Raw genomic sequence first — 24,169 nt, forward strand, 5'->3', positions numbered from 1 at the left:
GCAAGGTTGACCAAAAGACATAAAGCCCAGTTAGAAGGCAATTGTAGTGTCATGGCAAGAGATTTTTAAGGGTTGAAACTAGCAAAAGAGGTAAAATGTGAGTGCTTAGGACCTTTTTAAAATAAAACTATTGTTTCTATAATGCCTTACATTCTAAAACTCTATGATTTTATAATTCTTTCTTTACCAAAGCTGGGTTGCATGAAACGTCAGTAATCCAAATACTTTTCTCCCCATGAATTAATTGTGATACACATAACGACCAATTACTAGGATTATAGCACCAAGATTAAAACTACCCACTTATGGGGATAATATTGTAATGTTTTCAGAGGAATACATTTCTTTTGTTCTTACATTACTTTATTGCAATGCTATTAACTTATCATGTCTGTCTTTCAGGCCTGATTGGCCAACAGCAAAGCAACTTCTTGGTGACTCTAACTTTCTAAGAAGGCTTTTAGAATATGATAAGGAAAACATAAAACCTCAGATATTGGCAAAGCTTCAAAAGTATATTAATAATCCCGATTTTGTGCCTGAAAAAGTAGAGAAAGTGTCGAAAGCATGTAAATCCATGTGCATGTGGGTAAGAGCAATGGACTTGTACTCTCGGGTAGTCAAGGAAGTCGAACCAAAGAGACAAAAACTCCGGGCTACACAGGTACACAATCTATATTATGATATTTTATAGAACTGAAGACTTTGGTCACCAATCATTCAAGCTGCCTTTATAATGCTACCATGATCCTATACAATACAAATTGTAACAAAGCTCTTGAAAAATAGCTTTTGTTTTAAACAATAGCAGAAAAAAAAACTTTCAGAAATTACTTCTAAAATCAGCCTTCTTCCAGCATAAAAGGAATATGAGGCCTCAGTATATTCATCTGAAAAAAGAGAATTCGGCCTACGATATTTTTGAGATGCCTTTTAGCTCTAGCATCTAATGGTCTGTTTCCCTTTGCTAACTACTCCCACTCTTGATGATGTCATCTGAGGTTTTAGAGCCAGCTTAACCCACAATCAGATGTGAGGTCCTTAGCCTTCCCAAGAAGAAAAAAGAATGGTCATTTAGTGAAGTGGGTTTCTGAAAGAACCACGGCAATAGAGCAGCCATCAGCAAACTTTTTCTTTAAAGATCCAGATAGTAAATATTTTAAGCACTGTGGGCTATATGATCTCTATTGCAAGGTACTCTACTGTGTCACTGCAGCACAAAAAGAATCACTGACAATACATAAATGAACAAGCGTGGCTATGTTCTAATAGAACTTTATTTACAGACACTGGAATTCAAATTTTATACAATTATCACATCACAAAATATTAGTTTTTTTTTTAGTTTTTTCCAACCATATAAAAATGTGAAAACCATTCCTAGCTTTCAGATTGTACAAAAACAGGCAGCAGGCTAGATTTGCCTACAGGCCATAGTTTGTAGACCCCCTAATATTGAGAATTAGGAAAGATTTTTCACTGTTGCATGAATATTTAATTAAAATGTTTCATCATTTAAAATTAATAATCCATTGTGGTAACTAATTCATCCCAAATGCTTGGTACATCTGTTTCTCTTTTATGATTTATTCTGTTGGACTTTATGATTGATTTTGTTTGGTTTTGTTTACTTCTTATGTTTTATTGTATTTTATATTTGTGTTAACTTTGAATATCACATCAAAGTCTTTTTGGACATAGAAAAGTGAACATAAATCTTACATATTTTTAAAAATCTATTATAAATTTGCAAATTCAGCCTTCTTTGGGGGCCTATTCTTAAATAATTGCTTTTATTAGGCTGAACTTGACGTTACTATGGCTACCCTGAAAGAAAAGCAAGCATTGCTACGAAAAGTGGAAAATCAAATACAGGCCTTACAAGATGAATATGACAAAGGTGTGAATGAAAAAGAAAGTCTGGGTAAGTAACTCATAAAACTTACATTGGTCAGGAAACATCTGTTTTTCAAAAGTAGAAAGAACTTTCAGGCAGTAAGATCTCAGCTTTTATCCAACATGTAAGACTTACTCCATTGGACTCATTGCATTAGTCTTCTAATATCAAATGAGAACTGCATATATTGTGTACATTCAACATCTTGTATCTGAACAGGGCTTACTACAGCATGTTACTTTAAAATATAAAGCAGCGTATGGCAGGGGTCCCCAACCTATGGTGAGTTGTATAATTATATAATAATAATAGAAATAAAGTGCACAATAAATGTAATGCACGTGAATCATCCCAAAACCATCCCCCACCCCCCAGTCTGTGGAAAATTGTCTTCCATGAGAATGGTCCCTGGTGCCAAAAAGGTTGGGGACTGCTGGCATATGGATTTGATCCAGAAAATAAATACTAGAGGAGTGCAGAGAGCACTATCTTCAGCCAGAGTAACAGTATCAAAAAAGAGCTGTTGGCATGGAAGAGGCAAACTTAAACTTGGTTCTGAAATTGGAATAAATGCTGAACTGCTGTGAGTTTTCATAGAGATATGTTGCTATCATTGGCTAAATAATGCTAATTCTGCTATAAATAGAAGCAGGTGAATAAACTTTTAATATTTTTGGAAAATATTGAATAACATAACCTGATTTAATTTTCTAGCGAAGAATATGAGCCTGACAAAAGCACGCCTACTACGAGCTGGAAAGCTAACAGCTGCGTTAGGAGATGAGCAGGTTCGATGGGAAGAAAGCATACAGAAGTTCGAGGAGGAGCTAGCGAATATCACAGGGAACGTGTTCATAGCAGCGGCTTGTGTGGCCTATTATGGGGCTTTCACAGCCCAGTACAGGCAAACAGTGAGTAAACCTGCTTTCTGTAAGGATTGCTAAGAAGCAGCCGAAACTGAGGTTGCAAAAGTGTCATTTTTCTGAGTTCAGATGGAGGCTCTCCACTATGGAGGCTCTCCATGGTAGAATTTAGGTATACATTCCATAGCCCCCGACCTCCCGTACCAGCCAGCGATGGTCTACACCTAGGCTTTCCTTAACACATTCCTCCCTTTCCTTCCCCTGCCATAGAAAGCTATTCATCACTTACTTACACAGCACAGGAACCGGCAGGACGGAAAAGGGACAGATCACAAGTGGCGTGTAAAGTCAGCCAGGATGAGATGCTCTGCATTGGTGAGACTGCTACAGAAGGACAGGCAATGAAAAGGAGTGGGACATGGAGGCGTCTGTGGTTCCTTGGGCATTTATCTTTATGAGAAATAAAACTTCTTAATTATCAGAGAATAAAAGTTCCTTCTACATGCATTTTCTAGGAAACTAAGTTATTTGGAAGGATTTTATGGTCATTTGTGTGAAAGGTCTTCCTAAAAATGTTTCATCCTCATCCTTAAGTTTATAAGACCTGGTACAGGGCTCATATAAACTCCCCAGGAGCTCAGGGGTCATCTGGTCCATGTTTCTTCCTGGGCCAATGGTGGCTTTTGGGGGCAGACAGTTCTCTGTTGTGCGTGACCACCACTCATTGAAGGAGATAAGATGCTAACATTGCTTTTCCACATCTATTGATTGCTAGTAGCACCCACAGTCATTGTGTTAACCCCAAACTTCTCCACATGGTTCCAGACTCTCCCAAGAGGGGCAAAACACCCCTGGTTGGAAACCACTTTGACAACCCGGTCAATTACACATGAGAAAATAGGTCCAGACAGAGGGTGAGGTGCCCAAAGTTACAGCTACTTAATGGTATAGTTTGGGCACCCAGGTCTCCTGAATTTTAGTTCACGTCTTGTGTCCCATGCTCTGATGCCAGCATGCCTGTGAAGACCGGGAGGGCTTCATTTTTCTAGCCACTGCCTTACTCCTGCCCACCACATTTTGTGTGTGCCCTCATTTACTGGGTGTTCCTGACTCTATTTGAGTAAGCTTTCCTCCTTCTGTAGCTTATAGAGTGTTGGATCCAGTACTGTCAGTCTCTGGAGATCCCAATCGATCCTTCCTTCAGTCTCATTAACACTCTTGGAGATCCCTACGAAATACGGCAGTGGAACACTGATGGGCTGCCCCGTGACATGATATCAACAGAAAATGGCATTTTGGTTACTGAAGGGAGACGGTGGCCTTTGATGATTGATCCCCAAGATCAGGTGTGTAACAAATGCTTAAGAGAGTGGCCTATTAGCTCTGCTTAATATCGAGCTGTCTATTAAAAATTGTAAAAGTGGACATATTTATAAGATCATGGAGTTTTAGACCATGTAGAGAGTTTAGAAGCCTCCTAGTCCAAGTCTCTTACTTTGTGGATGTAGACAGTAAGACAGGGAGAGTCTAAGTGCTCTCATACTGGGTTTTGATTGGTTTTGTTTAAGGGATTGACTATCAGTTTTCTGGTTTCTGTGAGGGCAGAGATTCCCAGAAATTCATTCCTCTGTAGTCTTTGATCCTAAAAGGTCTGAGGAGACAGAATGAAATCAGGGTATGATAGAATTTAGGGCAAGCCTCCCTGGAATTTACAAAATCCCGTTATCTGACTCCATAGGTCCATGGATCAGATTGGACTAAATAGGGTTTGTCAAGGGAGGCGTAAGGAAGCAAGGCAGACATACCTGAGTATCGTACATGTGGGCTTTTTTCCTAGGAGACTTTTCTTCACTTGTTACAGATTTGAGCAAATGGAAAAGTTACAAACATTGGGCTTAAAAGCTGTCTTTATTGAGGGGGGTGGCGTTATTTTTTTTTCTTTTTATATTTCAAATCTATTTCTAGATTGAATTTCTAAACTTTATTCTAAAGCTGTCACTTCCTAGCCATTTATTATACTCTGGAACAAATGTCCTGCTCTGTGCTTTCTCATACAGGCCAACCGTTGGATAAGGAACAAGGAAAGCAGAAATGGCTTAAAGATCATTAAGCTTACAGATAGTAATTTCTTACGAATACTTGAAAATTCAATCCGACTTGGTTTACCTGTCTTACTGGAAGAGGTTTGCTTTCCACTTTATTTTCTTATGTTAGTTTCCCACTTTCAGATCATCTCTGGAACTCTGTACAGGCCACATCGGCATCATGCTGAAGACACCAGTCAACTGTATTTTCCAATTGGTCAAACCAATTCTTTGCTCCTTAAACAATACGTTCTCATATGGGGGAGCAGCAGGGAAGTGAGGGGCAATCTGTTGACTTTCAGACATTGTTTTGGTGTTAAGAGGGATGGCCTCTGTTTGCTGACACTGCTGATTTGCAGACCTCACTGTAGTCCTTGGTGGTTTGCTGCACTGAAAATTCAAAGCAGTCAGGAACTGTCTACAGCACCAAGGATGTGAAGCCAGTAAAACTTTCCAGTGGGTATAAATATTATTTTTTGCTTGGACCAAGGTTGGAATTAGATTAAGTGATGACTGATAAAGATGAACTTGAGTTTTGTTAAGTCTAGATGCTCCATTTCTTTGGATATCACTTCAAGAATGGATGTTTTAGAAATTGTTCACTCGCTTCAACAAACACTATTTGAAAGCTGGTGACAAACAGTATAAATGTGGTTTCTGTCCTCAATAGCTTACAGTTGAGTTGGGGACAGAGATAGTAAACAGAGAAAGAAGAAATGAGAGAGAGGGTGAGGAAGAAAACTTGTGATCGGGGCTTTGAAGGAGCAAGCAGATGACTCAGATAGCCCACAAGGGGAGGGAAGGACCCTAACCAACTTAGATGCCTGGCCAGGGGGAGTACTACTGAAGCTGTGATCTAGGTGATGAGTTCAGCATGTGACAAGCCCAGCGAGAAGGGCTTCCCAGGCAAAGGAAACAGCATGTGCAAGAGCCATGGACACAAAAGAGACTGGTCAATGATCGTGGTTTATTTCCCTATGAGAGAAAAATGAGTGAGCAAAAGCATGGGCCTTGAGGTTAACCTCAGTTTAACCATGGCTGGAAGTGCCTCTGCTTCAGCAGAAAGACAGGAAGCTCGGAAAAGACCTTTAACCTGGGGCAGCTCAGCTGCAGCACTTGCATGAGTAGGAATAATAATTACAATGTTAGCATTAGCTATCATTTATTGAGTGTTCACTACACGCCAGACTCTATTCTCAATATTTTATTTACATTAACTTATTAATCCTCACCACAACCTTATGAGGTAGTTACTATTATTATCCCATTTTGTCAATGAGGAAATTAGGCGTAGAAAGTTTACATAAACCAAATAGCCTTGCCTGCCTAGAAAATCTCCAGCAAGTCGCCATCCTCCCCACTAGACCCACAAAGAGCACAAGAGGCCTCGATGTGGCCAAGCTTTGAACTTGACCAACACAGGGATGTTCCTGTAATGGATCCCAGGCCCTCCCTCAAACCCTGAAGTCATAGAAGAGGGTGAGGTCTCTGCAAATCTTTGGCACAGTTACTTTAGCCCCAAACTGGATTCTTGAACCCAGGTTTACTTCATGGCACAGGAAATCCTGGAGGACTTTCCTTTTTCATAGCAGTGGACAAAAGACTTTCTGTGATGTTCTGCCCCTGGACAGAAGAGCCTTTAACTCTAGCAGAATGTTCTTGGAAGTGGAGGTGGGCCTTTGTCAGGACCCCAGCCAGGAACAGGACACTTTGGGCCTTTCGGCTCTCTGGAACTTGAGGTCATTAGCATTATGCACCTTGCTGCTTTCTACATTTGCTAGGATATTTTAAAACTCCATCTTCCAATTTAGTCTATCTCGATCAGAATTTTTTTATGAAATAGAATTTTTAAAAGCACAAAATTATATCATAGATAAGGGTAAATTTTATCTCATAAACTTTTATTTTAAGTATTTACACGTGTGGTTACCATGTAACAATATGAAATAGACTTTTTTTACTATGGATTACAATCAAATTTCAAAAGCCCCTGGGCCACAGGACCCCATCGTGTACATTCTAACATAAAGATGTTCCTAATGGGGTCCTTTGACAGTATCTGCATGCCCAAATCCTTGCCAACAACCAGATTTGCTTTAAGGGGGAGAAAAAGCATAACTCTCATGTAGAATAGGGGTTCACAAATTTTTTCTGTAGAGAGCCACATAGTAAATATTTTAATTTTTTCAGGCCTCATCTAATCTCTGTGCATATTTCTTCCTTGTTTGTTTTTGGTGTGGAGGGGCATTGTTTTTAAGTCTTTGCAACCCTTTAAAAACGTAAAAAATGATTCTTAGCTCAAGAGTTATACAAAACCAGGCCTCTGTGGGCCAGATCTGGCCTGCACACCATAGTTTGCCAACCGTTGACTTAGAACAACCATGAAAATGAACAGATCTTCATTTTCATGGGGCCTGTTGAAGTCCACCTTTCAATGGGTTGATCTACAGCCTCTCTCCTTAGCTTATTTCTCATGGCAATGAATAGTGTGTAAGACTAGTCCAAGTATTAATAGATGTATTGCCTTCATATGCTCTTATTTCCTTAGATTACTGATAAAATAACCACTGGAAAATATATACTGTTAGATTTAGTGTGAGGATGCTAATAAATATCTATAAGATCACTGCAAAATTGCTTGTTCACAGTAAATTTTGAGACTTAAAGAATTTTGAGAAGTTGATGCCTTCCATTTTAATTGCTTGGTTTTTGTCTTATCTTGTTTTCTTTTAATTTTTAAGCTCAAGGAAACCTTGGATCCAGCTCTAGAACCCATTCTCTTGAAACAAACTTTCATCAGTGGTGGCCGACTACTCATTCGCCTTGGAGACTCAGACATTGATTATGACAAAAACTTTAAGTTCTATATGACAACCAAAATGCCAAATCCCCACTACCTGCCTGAGGTATGCACTACTGGTCTGGAGTTCTCCGCCTATCTAGATTATTGAGGTGTGAGGTGGTAGGGTATGAATTTGTACATGAGCTGAGAAAGATTTCCCACACAAAGATTCAGATAGAAAGTAGTGTGAAGTTTACTTTACCTTAGAGATCACAACAGTTTTAAAGAAAGAAAGTTTATTTTACTTCCCAAAGATGGGAGGGGCACATAACGAAAGATGGGAAGGAAAGGTGTCAGCCCCAAGCCAAGGGAGCTCAGGATTTTTATGGGGACAAAGAGAAGAGAAAGAAAAGGAAAAAAATAGTTATGGCTGCCAGCTGATAATAGAAGCAGCTGTGTTTGCTTTTTCCATTTTTATTTTTTTCTTTTCTCTGTCAGGCTGGCTTATCAAAGTCCTTGAAATGTGATCCTGGCAGGGACTGATGCAGAAAGTTCGCACCCCTGCTATCTGCTTAGGGCTCTTTAAGGCTATGAAAACAAACTCTTAGAGATGATGAGTTAGGCTTGAAGACAATGAGTTTAGTCCCAGACGTTTAATGAAACAAAACAAAGTGGGCAGTGTGCTGTGAACTTATGTGTCTTACTTTCTGTTTGATAGTTTATCTTTCTCTGTTAGCTAGTTTAGCAAGATCTTCCTTTCATGATGAGTCTCTGGAGTTTGGTGGGTTCCCACCTAGAGGTAACAGCTTTTTCTCTTTCTCCCTCTTCCCCTCCCCAGTCTCCCTTCCTTCCACTATCTTCCACTTCTACTTCTCTTCTGATTCCAGTCCCCCTTCTCCTGGCCTTCTAGTTAGAATTCAAGCCTCTACCCAATCAGGCCCCAGGCCAATGCCCTATCTCACACCACGGTACACCTCTCCTGTCCACAGCCACACCTGATAAACTCGGGGTGCCACTCCCTTCTCTCCACTCCTCTCTACTTCAGCAAGGACTGTTTTAGCCCCTGTTCTCATAGCTGATAAATGAATCTGAGCTTACCTGAGAGTTCATAGGGAGGGTCAACATTTAAATATGCAAATGCCCATAGCATATACCCCCAGATAAAGAGGTTGCCCACTTGAAAACTCTAGTGACAAGGCAACACTAGAGGATCATGATCCAAACATCCAATACCTGTACTTACAGTTCTGAGTGGTGGGGGCATCTTATCCCCTTCTTCATGTCTTTAGACTCCTTGAAGGGAGCTGTATGGGTTCCACTCCATACACATGTCCTCGAGCCACAATAGGATCCAGAAGAAACCCTACTGTAGTGCTTCAGAGCACAAGGCAGTTGCAACAGAAATGAATACAGCTGGGACTCCATTCTCCCCTCTCATGTGGGCCACTGCCTGGCTGCCCACCATTCACATGCCCAGGTGCTGCCCCAATTTCAGGTCCATCTGCACACTGTGCAGGATCTTGCCTTGGGAAGGACCTTGACATTAGAACCTTACTCTTTCACCACCACCACTACCACCCAAAAAAATCCTTGAATATACCACTCCAAAGAGTGTCACTTTCATTTAAGTTATTGAATTTCTAATAGTTATCTGTCTTCACTAGACATATTCAGATTGAGTGAAATTGACACATTGCTTAAAGAAATTCCTTGTTAGCCTGGAGGAGTTTACTTGTACAGTGACTGCCAGGGCTCATGTCCCAAGTCTCATTTCAGAGTTTAGAAAGTGATCAGTGAGCCAACTTGCAATCTTTGATTTCTCACTTACTTACCTTTTGAGAGGAAGTGTTGCACACAAGACTCAACTTCAGCTCTGTGACTGGGCAAATTATTCCATCTCCAGGATCCTCAAGTCAATCAACTCGAATTTGAAGATAAACCCTTCAAGGATTTGTAATATGTGTAAAGTATATGGCATTCAAACACTCTTATTATATTTGTGAGGTTTTGCTATTGATTTATTCAAGTGATGTCAGAATATTATGATATAATAGCATTTTTTCATAAAAATATTATGAAGGGAAAAAACATATAAAGTTCTATTTATTACCAATAATAGCTTTTTTAAACAGGGACACACTATGTACAAGTCACTATAACTAAGTGCTTTTATTATCTAGTTTAGACTTCACAGTGTCCCTAGGAGTTATTACTTTTATTATCCCAATTTTTAAATGTCAGCACAGACGAAAGATTGGTACAGCTGGAATTTGAACTCAAGTTGTTGATTCTAGAATACTTCTTGTAACCCTTCACTGGCTCACTTTCCCTTAAAACATCATGTAGGATTCTTGTGGTGTTTGAGGAACAAGATTGCCACTCATACTGGCAGGGAAAATCATATTAAGATTTTTTAAGCCACATTATGCTTGAAGCGTGTGTGTGGGTTTGTGCGCACACATGCAATTACACCTGAGATGTATCCACCTGGGAAATAATGAGCCATGTTCTAATAAAGAAAGCACTTCTTATTTTATTATTCTGCACTTAAGCACTTTTATGTACTCTGTGCTTCTCTTCCAGGTATGCATTAAAGTTACCATCATCAATTTCACTGTAACTAAATCAGGTCTGGAGGATCAGTTGTTAAGGTAAAAGAAAGGGCAGGGGAATAAGGGGAATGTCATAGGTTTCCTAATATTTTGTTTAGAAATTTTTTTTCTTTCAAAATATTAGGGGGGTATAAATGTTTTAGGTGACATGGATCACTTTTATAATGCTTAAGTCCCAGCTATAGATGTGCCCATCACCCAAATAGTGTTCACTGTACCCATTGGGTAGGTTTTTGCTCCTCTTCTCCTCCCTACTCCCTCTGGTTGATTTCCACTGAGTTTTTAACAAAGAAAAATTTTAACATGTAAAAGCACCACACACAAACCCTTAGTCAAAAAGATATGAATAAATGGCCAAGTTCTTTACATTTTCACAGCTGCTCACAGCCACTGCTCTTGCCCACAGTCTTCTCAAGGAGATCAGGGTACACCCTAAGTCTCCACCCACCATTTGGGTAGTGTACTAGTAATAGTTTGTGCACTACAGCCAAGAGACCCAAGTGCAAGCCCAGCACTGCCTCTCATAGCGGTATGACCTCAGGAAGTAGCCCACCAGGGTCTGTGTGCTCATCTGCAACCTGGGGGTGATAACAACAGTGCCCACCTCACCGGAGCATTGAAAGGATTAAAAGAGATGATCCATGCAAAACTCTCAACAGGGTGCCCATCGTAGAGTAATGCTTAATAAAGATTAGCTTCTGCAAATGGACTGGGAGCAAATTATGAAAGAACAAGTGAAGGGAAGTATAAGTTCACGTGTTTAGACAAGGGTGAACCTTGAGGTAAGGCCCCTTTTTTATATGCAACCAAAAATTGGTTCATGGAGGTGTCAGGATCTCAGAATCTCCCATGTTGGTAGAAAAAGAATATTGTTAGCACCATTTTCAGCTTGGCAAGCATTAGAGACAGAAATTGGATAACTGGAGAAGTCAAGCATTAAGCAGGTTTTCCTAAGAGATGAGCAGAAGGTATGGGAAACATGGAAGGGTACAGGTAGGTCTCTGAAATACAAGATAAAAGAATCAGAACTGACATGTAGTTCAGTGAAAACCCAGCAAAAGAGACATTCTGCATTCAGATTTGGCTACTAGCTACTCAGCTAAATAGTATTCAGAATAAGAAAAATTACAAACGAGGAAAGAAAAATAGAATCAACCTTAGGGCACTGACAAAGACGTAATTTAGGTGTTTCAACTTTTCTTGTAGTGATGTGGTGCGACTTGAAAAACCCGAGTTGGAAGAACAAAGAGTCAAGCTCATTGTGAGGATCAACGCTGATAAAAACCAGCTGAAAAATGTCGAAGATAAAATCCTGAAAATGCTCTTTACATCTGAAGGAAATGTTCTGGACAATGAAGACCTTATTGAAACACTCCAGGATTCAAAGGCAAGTAATATATTTTACATATTTATAGAAAGAGTGTTACTTTAAAAGTTATAGCTGCAGGGGCTTTTAAAGCAAGAATGGGAGCCACCCTGGGCTTCCAGGGTCATGCATAGAGGATGCCTGGCCATCAGGGATCCTCGCCAACCAAAAAGATGTAGAGAAACTGTAAACAATGGCTCCTCTGGTCTTGTCTGCATTTTTTTAATAAAGCATGTAATGTAAAGAACTGGGACAAAATATAAGTTGAAAGAAACAAACACACTTATAAATTCATATTAATATTACCCCTTCCAGGAAGCCTCCCTAGTATTCCCAGCTGGAATTGATCTCTTTCTCCTTTTATAGCGTTTTATCTCAATCTCTGTCCCAGCACTTGTCACTGTTTATCTTATGTCATAATTATTCAATTACATGTCTTATCTCTTCCGTTAGGTTGTTAAGGTCTATGCAATAGGAATCTTGATATTCCTTCTCCAAGGGTTAAGCATGGTGGTTGCACACAATTGGTGTTCAATAAAAATGTGTTGATAGCAAGATAAAGTTTTGCATTAAATTTATAATTCTTCAGTAAATTATTTCTCAGAGTCGAACCACCACAAAGTGTATGCTAGGAACACAGCTTACAAAATGGTTTCCATCCATTTGTGAGAGACAGAAAATAATTTGTTAAAAAAATCCCTTTAACTTTACTAGGCAACGAGCACATAAGGTTATGTTACTTGCCTTTGTTGACATTAAAAATGGTTTAGGGCTTTCTATCCTACAGTCCCTTGAGATCTCAGTAGTGAAGCAATAATAAATGGGTAATTCTGGGTCCCCCATCTCCTTCCTCTCTCCTTTGGCTTATCTGTTCACAGATCTCTTTATCCTCCTTCCACTTATTCTTCTTTGGGCTTTCTTCATTCCTGGCAGTTGGTTGTTAACCCATTTATTTTTATTTTTTAGCAGTGTTTTACATGCAAACTATTTAAACAACGAACTATTTCTATGAGGCTTATGAGAAGCAGCATTCCCTGCCTTCTCCCCCCACCATCCACCCATGGCTCCCTTCACAGAGACAACTGCTCTCATTTTACATCTTAACTGCGTCTGTATCTCTCTCTCTCTCTCTCTCTCTCTCTCTCTCTCTCTCTCTCTCACACACACACACACACACACACACACAGACACACAGACACACACACACACGCACACATGCCCGCTTCCCAGCCTTTGGCCTCCCGTAGTAGTTACAGCTACATCTTGGTTATAGCCAAACATTCAAGTTGACATTGCCTAAGGGTGAAGATCTGGCTGCAAGTATTGGGGCCTGAGAAGAGGAGGAGGACAGGGACGCAGCATCTGCTGTGTGCTGTGTGCACATCCACCCAATCACTCTGTTTCCGTATGGAACCTGGCTCCCAACTTCTTTCTTTCCATCAAAAAACCCTCTCTTTTACTTTCTCCAGAGGGAAACTTCTATTTTCTGCCAAGGTAGGGAAAGGACAATCCCCTGGCTGAGGGTGGTATTGGGCATATAACCTGGGGGTCTTACAACCGGTTCTTATTTTAGGCACCTCCTACTTCCAGCAATGTTTTTTGCAACTAATTCCTAGGCCTTTGTGGAGGACTCTATTCTATAAATTGGGAAAGTTCTTGGCTTTCCTCTTTTGCAGCTTAAAAAAAAATTTTTTTTTTGATCTGCTAAGTCATTACTGCCCTTTGTCTGCTTTCCAGCTCCCAAAATTTACTGATATTTCCTCTCCTATTTCTCCCATCTTTGTGGATTTACACTGCTTTTTAAACCCCTCTCCTACAATTTTATCATAGTTTTAGTAGGGAGTGAAGGTAGAATATGTGTGATGACTGCCATCTTTATCTATAAGCTGGTTTCTTTGTTTGCAAGGAGTTGCCTTGGAGATATCCTTTCTCTAGAGAAGAGATAGAACTACGATCCTTGGCTGCATTTCCTGCCACTTCCTGCTTATAGTTTATACTCCTCTCAACTTCCAGAACCCTTACTTAAAAATATGTCTCATATTCTCTAACTACCACTGAAGCCTCACGTCTCTATGGCATAATGTCTGCAAGTTGTCACCAAACTCAACTGAGGTATATAGTGTTCTAATATTCTCTGGCAAAAAGAAGAAAATGATCTACTTTCCTTTCTCTTTAGTCCTGAGATCTATGTTATCAGTGCCTTGTGCTCCCCAAGGAATAAAGAATTATTTGCTAGTGGGTCTCCATGATCCAGTTGCTCCCATATCAGCTTCCTTTTTCTACCTATGTGAAAGCTTTGTTGAGTCCAGGATTGAGGCTGGGGTTTCCCACTCAACTCTATCCTCTGTTGCCTCCCCTCGCCCCAGGTTCCTAAGGGGTCATTACAGAGAGAGTTTGTTTGAACCTTCTGATTCCTAGACACAGCTCCGTTTCCTGGTGGGCTGGGGTGGACCATCTAGACTCACACTCTTCCATACAGTAGGTAGCCACTAGCTGTGTGTGACTGCTGAGCACTTGGAATGTGGCTACACTGAATTAAGATGTGTTGCTAGTATAAAATACATACCAGATTTCAAAGGCTTAATTTAAAAAAAAAAAAACACTCAATATGTGGATTTTATTTTGATATAGTTTGGTTATATTGGGTTAAATAAAATATATTGTTAAAATTAATTTCATTTGTTTCTTTATAAAATTTAGGATTATATATGTGGCTCACATTATATTTCTATTAGGAAGCCCTGGTCTACATAGAAACTTGATGGTTTCCTTTAGCTCTCCCTTCAGTGGAGCAAATACTGAGCAGCCAGTTCCCATGGTGATTTTTTTTTCTGGGGGGTGAATAACGTCTAGAATGCTTCCACTTATTAGCTCAAGATTTCAATCATGCCTTGCCAGCAATGACTTTTCCACTACAGTTAAATATGCATGAAATGACAGAATTTCTCTTTCTGTTTTTCCACCACGTTTCTTTAATTTGTATTTCTGTGGTGCGTGTACAGCTTTCTCCAACTAAAGTGCTGATGCCGTTACATAAACTGTCGCTCTTCAGAAAGACCTGAGAATAAAAGCTGACTCTGACTTGTGTTTGGTCTGGCATGGCTGGTTACACTGCAGGAGTGTATTTGGTGATTTTTCATGGCCCCTGCCCTAGACCCTTTGACTTTCCAGAGACAAAGAATCTCCCAACCTAGGAATATCCACAGCTGAAAAATGGGGCGGGGCAAGTAGGTAGGGACAGACAGCAATAGAAAGAGAGACACAGAGAAGGGAATCTTGGAAAGCCCATTGGCCAAAAGACTCCCCAGATCGACAAACCTAAGACATAGAAACCCAAAAGAATGTCAAAAAACCTTGAAAACTTTTCAAACTCACATAGGTTTATAACCCTTCACAAACAACAGCTTCTATCCCCAGGTTTCCGTATGTCTACACCTGGGAATTCTAAGTAAAAAACAAGAATATTAGTCATTCGTGTTATTCCAGGGTGGGATGTGGTACTATGTCCTTCTAGCCTCTCTCTAGTCCCCTCTTTTGAGCACTTTCCTGGATATCCCTTCTCCCTTCTTTCATTATGGAACCTTGGACTGCTCCTGGGGAAGTTAGGGGGCAATTAGGAGTGCTGTGTTAGTGTTTCCATTTCAGGAGTAACTCAGATCGGGTCTCAGAGAGGTACTGCTCCAGTTTTTTCAGAGCTACTTGTAATGCCTATTTCCCTCTGCCCATTCCTGACTCTGGAAGGAAAGGAGGTCAGCTTGGTCACAAGAAGGTCACTGAGTCTTGAGACTCATTTACTTCAGTTGGGGACCCCCCCTTATTATAATCACTAACTCATTCTATCCTTATTTCTTTCCCAGGCCTACCTGGACACACTCCAGAAATCCCACCGCTTTTCTAAAGCTGATCCCTAAGAATTTGTTATTGTATCTTTAATCAGATCACTTCCGGTGCCATTAAAGTCAGGCTGAAAGAAGCAGAGTCCACTGAGCTAATGATCAATGTGGCTCGTGAGAAGTATCGGCCAGTAGCCACTCAAGGCTCCATTATGTACTTTGTCATTGCAAGCCTCTCAGAAATAGATCCTATGTACCAATACTCATTAAAATATTTTAAACAGGTAAGTATGTTGTTGTTGTTAATGAGATTCATCTCTTTGGCTTTCATTTACACCCTGTTGAGTTACTTCTTGCTTCAGATAAGCCACAAGTCTAGTTGTCAGGTACAACAACCCTACAGAAGGTTGGGTCCAGACCTATGGTTCAAGAGCAGCTCCACCACTGTGTCTCCTAAAGATTTGATTGCCTCGTAGGCAGAGAACACTCTGTAGAGGAAGAAAAGAAAGCTGCTTTGCAAGTTTCATGTTCTCTTGGCTTCCTCAACTACCTAGCTAGCTTGTTTTCCCTCTCACCTGCCTTTCTCTTATTCTTTTCAGAGTCACAGCTCTGTACTATTTCTTTATACTTTTTCCAGTAACCCAGCTTCCTTTCCACTGTTAGTGTTTTCTGTGTTGTAGCTCAGGTCTCTGAAAGAACTGACTTTAATCACATTGGTTTATGCATCTTTTGTTTTTCCAGAACTTTTTGTACAATAGCCTGTCTTCGTTCTTCCCCCTACCCCTGCCTTTGACTAGGAGGGGTCTCTTTCCTTTGTTTCTTCCCCACTTTCACCATACAACTATCAGACTTTCTTGTTTTATTTCATTCTCTCTACTTTATCTCATATTCACAGTTGAATTTTATCTGCTTTCTTGTGAATAGGATGTTTTTGCCCCTCATCCTCTTTGTAGCATTCCATCATCTCCCAAAAGCAAATTCAATGTCACAAAGCTTCAACAAGCAAGGACAAATTTGCTAAAGACTTCCAGGGGAGACAGAGTTTGTATCACTCATTACACAGAAAGACTTACCAGTCATCCCCAGTAGCCCCCCTGTTCACTCCAGGGGCTCCTCACTATAGGGCAACTGGATTCCAAGAGGGCATCTGCAGCAAACATTGAAAGAAACCAAGGTGGAAGCTTCAGGGCTCCTTCTGACCTAGCCTTGGATGTCATACCTCACTTCTGCTGCGGTCCATTGGTCAATCAAGTCACTAAGGATAGCCCAAGTTTGAGAGGAGGGGATTTAGACTCCATCTCTCAATGGGAAGAGTAGCAAACGATTTCAGCAATCTTTTATCCAGCACATTTGGTATGCCATATGCCGCATATGGCACAATGTTACCCAACATTGTCTTGGGTGGTGGATTTTTCTCTCCTGCTGGAATCTCAACTCCCAGGAGGCAGAAATGAAGCCTCATCCATCCCATATCCACCATGGTGCTTAGCACCATGTAACACTTCATGAGTCTTTTATGATTGAAGACTCTATTTTGATCCCTCCATAACATTCAAACAATTCTTATGACACTAGACCAAGCTTGGTTTTTCCACTAGATGTCTTATTTAGTATCCTGTCATGTAGATGTCCCTTGGCTCTCTTTCAACAAGATGTGTCTTTGCTTTAGCAGCCTTTGGAAGTCATCTGTACTGAGGTCAAACCTCAGTTCCTAGAACCAGGGGTTTGAGTTCTCACATCTCTGCTCCCTTCCTTTAGTTGGCAGCAAAGTTAAGCCAAGCAAAGTAAGGATTAGTAAGTCCTTCAATGCCACCTAAATTACTTTGGTAACACTTTTCTTATCCTAGGTATTTTTAAAATCTCCTTCAAGAAATAAAAGTAAAGATGTTCTAAAAATATCTTGGGCTGAGAGAAAAAGGGATATAGGATAAATCATCAAAGCTCTGGAGTTTTATGGTTTAGAAGGGAAACCAGAAACCCAAAACATGTTTGTAGAGGACAGCCCTGGCCAGGATACCCTCTGCCAAACCCATCTGTAATTCCATTTCACACTGAAATTTTTTAGCGCGTTTTGAGATTTGCTATGTTTTATTTTGGCCCCAAACTTATCACATCTTCACTGGGCTTTAACCTCTCTGCTTCTTGTCAGGTTGTTAAAGAAAGCTCAATCCTCTTTCTTCCTGAGTGTATTAAAACAACTCTACTACCTTTACCTTTTGTCAACTATACTTTCAGGAGAATTAACAAGGACTTCCCCAATTCTCTACAATAATTGTTCGCATCTTCTAAGCCCTTTTAATTTGAAGGAATGGAGACCTATCTTCTGGTTAGGGGACTGACCCAACCAGGCTATTTTCCCTTTGTGCTCCATCCTGTTAGTAGAAGGGGCAGGTAAAAGAGAGGCCTGCACAGTTGCAACCCAGTATTCTAAGGAGTAAAGTTTACTGCTTGGCCCTGGTCTGTCTTGGTCCTCAGCTGTTTCTGGCTTCCAGTCTGTTTTGATCTGTCTGATCTACCCATGAGCAATGTATCTTGATCCCAGGGACTAGGCAGGCACTACCTCACCTCCTACCTTTGCCCCCTCAGGCTGTGGATCCTGACACTGCAGCCACATGCCCCTCTGGACCCTGGTGGGACTTCCCTGCAGCCTCTGCTGTCAGATCTTCTTGCCCCATGACTTCCAGGCAGGCCCATGAGTTCAGCTTCCTCACAGAGCTTGTGGCCCTTGGGAGTGTCTGGGTCTTCCTTCCATACTACTTAGAAGTTACAGGAAATAGGAAGGGCTACCTCTGGCCCACTCATGCCTAATCCTTCATTGCCACCATCTCTACTGACCTCCCAGGGTTCTTGTCATGTGAGGCACCTTTAAAGTAGGAGACCTACTCTCAGAATTTCCAGGTAGGAAACAAAGTGAAAGACTCCTTTAAAATTTGTTTCTCTTAAATTTCAAGAAATATTCTAGCACATTCTTTCTACACCCTAAGAATTATCTTGAGGAAGTGCTAAGAAGGGTACATGACCTTACCTTGCCCTTATATCTCTCCACCCAAAATGAAGGGTTTATCAAATCTGGGTTGAGGATGTGAAAAAACTCATCCTGCCAGCTCACCTCCACTTTCCCAAGTTTTATGTCTCGCATCAAGATGATGTCTTTTGAATGTGTCAAGAGTTTGGCATTGATCCATTTCTAAAAAAAATAGAAGGGGAGTACAGAATATAATATTGCATGTCAATTTGGGATTAATTCTAGATTTTTTTTCCTGGACAGTAGTCAATCCTCACTGAACATTGTTGATAGGTTCTTGGAAACTGCAACTTTAAGTGAAGCAACATATGATGAAATCAGTTTTTTTCTCATCCATGTTATAATGAAACAATGTTGAACACAACATTATTCAAGGACCTGCTGTACATCATTTTACTTAAAGTTGTAGTTTCCAAGAACCTATTGACAATGTTAAGTGAGGACTTACTGTATTCACCTCCTGTGCTGCTGTTTACTCACTGAATAGGCAGGGAGTAGGGATGGGATGAAGACAGGGATTTTTTTCTCCACAGAGAATGAATTAAATCAGAGATATTGACAGAGCTCTTTTTCACATAGTTGTTCAATACAACCATTGAAACCTCTACGAAGGCAGATGATCTACAGGAGCGCCTGTACATACTACTGGAACAAACTCTCCTAACTGCTTATGTCAATATTTCAAGAGGACTTTTTGAACAACATAAACTCATCTACAGCTTCATGCTCTGTGTTGAGATCATGCGTCAGCAAGGAAGCCTCACTGATGCTGAATGGAATTTCTTTCTCCGAGGTTCTGCAGGATTAGAAAAGGTACCTGTTTCACATTTAGATGGTTCATATTATCCTAGATAAATCCCACAATCACCTTACCAATGCTCTGTGGTGACTCTGGTGGCTGAAGGTCATACGTTTGGAGGTGTGGCCCAGTGGAGGGGAGCTGGAGGTCAGGAGACGCTACCTCCACTTGGCTGTGTGACGGTGGTGATGCTTCGCCTCTGTGTGCAGCCGCGTCCTCACCTACAGGAAAGTGATGCTGGGAGTCACCAGTGAGCTAGTAGATGTGAACATGTCTTGGAAAGCTGACCATCTTCCAATTGTGAAGAGTTAAAATCAGCAAAAGTTGTGATTCACAAATTTTGCAATACTATTTGTAAAATCATGACCCTCTCTTGCCTGGAGACATCTCTCATTATGAAACATGGGAAGTAACAGAATGACTTGGTTTTCACCTTCTGGAATACTGTAATATGAGTCCTGCTACACCTCTCTTCTTCATGTTCATCCTTTTGTCCTGCTTTCTCCTGCCTAACTGGCCTAACTCACCCATGTGCCACAAACCTAGTGGCCCACAGAGGTGAGCCCCCAACCCTTGTCTGCAGTTTCACTTCAGCTCCACTCGAAACTCTTGGCTCTGTCCTGCCAACCTCAAGCCCTGCCCTTGGCCCCTGCAGACCTGACATCTGCCCTTGTTTGCCAGTGTTTGAGCATCAGTGTATCACTGGGATGTTGGACATGATGCTTTTTTTGGACTCTCAGCATCTCATACTCCCAAGACAAGCCCAGACAAGACCCCTCCACCAGCTGCTCCTCCCCACCCCCACAAATATTCAGTAAATTATAAAGAACTAGTATCAGTCTGCAATCATGACTGTTTCTATGTCTCTTTTAAAACTTTTACCCACATGCAAACATGTCATGGAATATTGCCAGATGGCATAATACTTTTCCCAGAAATTTCTGGGAACATATGAAATGATTAGACATGCACACATCATAGCTGGAATGAGATCGTAGCTTGTCTTGCTACTGATACTGCTCCACTACTCAGCTTTCCTCATTTCCTAGGAGTCAGAACATCTGAGAATCTGATTTGGAGACTAGTTCTCTAGGAAAAAATCATTAACCATAAGAATACTTGGGGAAGGGGAAGACTGATGTGGGATACAGGCTGGATGTAGACTTAACAGCTTTAATTGATCAATTTGATTTCTGTAAATGTCAACCTGAAAAGTTTTCATCAATTGCATTTCTGTCCAAAGATCCACAGGTAGAATTGATTCAACATCATTTCTATTTGCCAATATCTTATTACTAATCCTTAGTAATTAGATATGGTAGTTAGAGCTTGATTTTTCACTTGGACAAGGTGAAAGTGAATTTTGTGGTTGTCTTTGTGACTCATTTTGTTCATTTTCTGTCTTCAAATAGGAACGCCCGCCTAAGCCTGAAGCTCCCTGGCTACTTACTCCCATGTGGTTTGCATGCTGTGACTTAGAAGAATCGTTTCCAGTTTTTAAAGGACTTACATACTCTATATTGTTACATCCTATTTCCATACGCTTAGGTAATGTGACTAAAAGAATCTGCTGTAGGGGGATTGTAAACAGGATCTTGAACACTAACTTTAATATTTACTTTAAACTCTTCTGCAATGTCAATATTTTTCCCTAGGGAATTTCATTTTTAAGAAACTGTGACTTGTTTTCACAGTTTCTTTAGTCAAATGCTTGTTGCATGAATTTTCAGTGTTTCATGCTGACTATTATATCCACTTTAAGGATATAAATATACCTCTAAATATTGCTTTAGCTGCATCCTATAGGCTTTTAACTTTTTACTGAAGGATAACATATGTACAGAAAAGTGCATAAATCAAAAAGTGTAAAACTTAACTATCACAAACTGTATGCACTTATGAGCCACCACCCAAATCAAGAAATAGAACAGTACCAGAAGCCCAGAAGCACCTCATCCTCCCTGCTTTCCACTTCCCCTGCTCTGAATTATAACATTCTATATTAATTTTCCCCACAATTTCTAATATGTAGCCCTTTCAATTCTAAAATTATACTTTTTAGTTCAAAAGCATTTAGGATTTGGGGGACCATCTTCTTCTTATTTATTTCTTTGATTCTTTGTAATTCTTTAGACTTCCTTTGCAACCTGGTACCTGTTCAGTTTATATAAAATATTCCATGTATGTCGTCTCTTGGATGCAAGGTTCCATATGTAGCCTTTAGCTCAGATTTAGTAACTGTGGTGTTTATTTTACCAAGGTTTTTTATGCTTGATCTGTCAGATTCTAAGAGAGGTATATTAAGGTATACCATTATGACTGACAATTTCCCTTTGTAATTTTGGAATATTTTTCATTATACTTTATGAAATATGCTGTTATATACAAATATGTTTGGGATTATTACCTTCTTAGTAAAGTGTTCATTTTTTATTAAATAATATTCCCCTTTATTCTGAATAATGCTTTTTTGACATAAAATATATTTTCTAATGTTAATATTATTACAGCAAGTCTCTATTGGTTAGTGTTCTTACTCTATATATTCTACACTCTATTTTCAATTCTTTTGTATCAGCATATTTTTGGTGTTTCTTCAGTGTGATTTTGTTGTTTTGAAGAGTGTGAGAGTCTTTCTTTTTTAACAGGCAATTTTTAATCCAATTATATTTATTATGGTTATTGATTTACTTAAGTATTTCTCAAACTAGGTAAGATTTTTTTTCCCCGTGGGGACATTTAGCAACGTCTGGAGACATTTTTGTTTGCCACAACTGGGGCAGTGCAGCTAATGTCTAGTGGTTAGAGACAAGGATATGCTAAACGTCCCACAATGCTCAAAACAACCCTCCACAAATAACTACTTGATCCAGAATGTCACTATTAGTGAGGTTGAGAAACTCTGATCTATTTGGACTTACTTCTATCATCTTACTTGGGGGGATTTTTTCTTGCCAGTCTTTTTCTTTGCTTTCTTTTTTTCTTCTTTCTTAACTTCAGGTGGATCATCCACATCTTTTTTATTTATTTCTCCCTCTACTGATTTGAAATTCTATTTCTACTTTTTTCAGTAATTAACGTTCATTTAACTAAGTATACCCAGCAAGGGTGGTGGTTTAAAGTCCCCATGGACCAGAATTTCTGAGATCTTAATATTAATTTGATTTCTAAGTGAAGACTAGGAAAAAATGCTTTTCAGTAAATGCATCAAATAAAAATTATGTTTCCATATTATCCACCAGTTAAATAAGACAGTTATAGGTAGAGGTAGAACACAAAAAGAAAAATGCTCATAGAAAGCCAGAGATGGTCAGTTAGGTACAGATCCAAAGCAGAAAGGGACAGGTGGAGCCTCATATACAGAGGCAAAGAAAGAGGGAAGGTGCAGAGGTTGAAAAGCAAAGTAATTCTGGGGACAACTCATTATTTTTGGATAAAAAGCACAATGTCAGTTAGACACAGTATCCCTGTCAATTGGGACTAAAATTTCAGCAATGTAAAAAAATTTCCTGCTTTCATTTGCTAAATGTTTAGGTTTATTCCAAAAATTCTGCAGCATTGTGAAGGTTTGTGCGTGTATGATGGGATGGCTTATGTTCTAAAAGTGATCATTCAATCTTTTCAGGTGATGTTTAATAATTAATTGCACTGCATTTCCTAATTGCCTTAATCTCTTGTCTTTTATTATTTCTAAGTACTTCATGACCTATTAGTTGAGAGTTATTTGAAATATATATTATTAGATCCTGTCCTATTACCCAGAGTCCTAGTGATTATACAATAAAATAACAAGAACCTCAGGGGAAAAGTGTTCCTTTTGCAATGAATAACGGTTCTGCTACCTATTCCTCAGAGTAATGCAACCACTTTTAACTAAAGAGCATTGTGGTATGGCATGCCCTGTGGTTTCATACCGTGTAATTGTGTATATTCCATATCAAAAGTAGAAGTTTTTCAAAGATAAATACTACTCCAGGGCCATGGTCAGAAGTGTCACGAAATTTTTAAGTGTTACCAGCTGTTTGGTCGCTAATGTTAGGCCCTCAGGGAGAGAGCCCCAGCAGACCAGCTGGACAAAGTTGTTTTCCAGCCCAAAATGCAAGCCATTGATTTTACCTAATGTTCAGCCCAAGAGGCCTGTCCTATCCCTGGAAGACACACTGGTTGTGTTGGCTTTCTGAGGTTTATACCACACCACACATGCTGTACCTACAGACATTTCAATGCTAATTCTTACTATATGTTATAATCATTGTAAGAGCTAACTATTATATGATCCTAAACCTCATGTAAAATGCAAGTCCATTTCTTATAAATATTCTATGGCCAGAGGGCAGAGGATGATATATTGTTTATTAGAGCGTAAAGGATACATGTCAATTTATTCAACTATTATTTATATTGTTCAAATTATATATGCCATAATTTTCAGTTTACTTCATCTGTCATAGACTGATAATTGTATGTCATTTCCCATCATTATTATGTTTTTTCCTGATTTTTCTTCTACCTATAACAGTGATTACTTGATGTATTTTTATGCTATTTGCTAGCACATACAAGTTCATTTTATTGTGTTTTTATTGTGGAATTTGCATTTTAATTAATAAACTTGACCTACATTGTCCCATTTAATGGTTTGCCTTCAATTCTAATTTATCCAATATTACTCCTATCATTTCAATCTCCTTTTTGTTCACATTTATTTGATATATCTCTATGCATCCTTTTGTTTTTAACCTCTCTGTTATGTTAACTTGGTTTTGGTTTTTTTTTTGTAAGGTGTTGTTGAATTTTGTTTTCTGATGACATTTTAAATTCTTTACTTTTTGAATAGGTTGGATAGGAGGGAAATTAATGTATTTACAGTATATCTGTGGTTAAAACCGATAGTAAATATAGAGATTT

The 24,169-nt window shown here is 39.6% G+C and overlaps 1 protein-coding gene across 1 annotated transcript in view; it reads left to right on the plus strand.

The window, feature by feature from the left end:
- Window positions 1-24,169, plus strand: part of DNAH6 (dynein axonemal heavy chain 6) — a 240,745-nt gene that overhangs the window by 172,326 nt on the left and 44,250 nt on the right. The window contains exons 52-62 of the mRNA XM_045549959.1: window positions 403-664; window positions 1,801-1,924; window positions 2,612-2,808; window positions 3,903-4,106; window positions 4,818-4,943; window positions 7,586-7,750; window positions 10,210-10,277; window positions 11,445-11,625; window positions 15,542-15,721; window positions 19,042-19,275; window positions 20,674-20,809. Coding sequence (XP_045405915.1) covers window positions 403-664; window positions 1,801-1,924; window positions 2,612-2,808; window positions 3,903-4,106; window positions 4,818-4,943; window positions 7,586-7,750; window positions 10,210-10,277; window positions 11,445-11,625; window positions 15,542-15,721; window positions 19,042-19,275; window positions 20,674-20,809 — 1,877 coding nt within the window. The remainder of the gene's footprint in view (window positions 1-402; window positions 665-1,800; window positions 1,925-2,611; window positions 2,809-3,902; window positions 4,107-4,817; window positions 4,944-7,585; window positions 7,751-10,209; window positions 10,278-11,444; window positions 11,626-15,541; window positions 15,722-19,041; window positions 19,276-20,673; window positions 20,810-24,169) is intronic.

The sequence above is a fragment of the Lemur catta genome, chromosome 4 (assembly GCF_020740605.2).
Source record: "Lemur catta isolate mLemCat1 chromosome 4, mLemCat1.pri, whole genome shotgun sequence".
NCBI classification, from domain to species: domain Eukaryota; kingdom Metazoa; phylum Chordata; class Mammalia; order Primates; family Lemuridae; genus Lemur; species Lemur catta.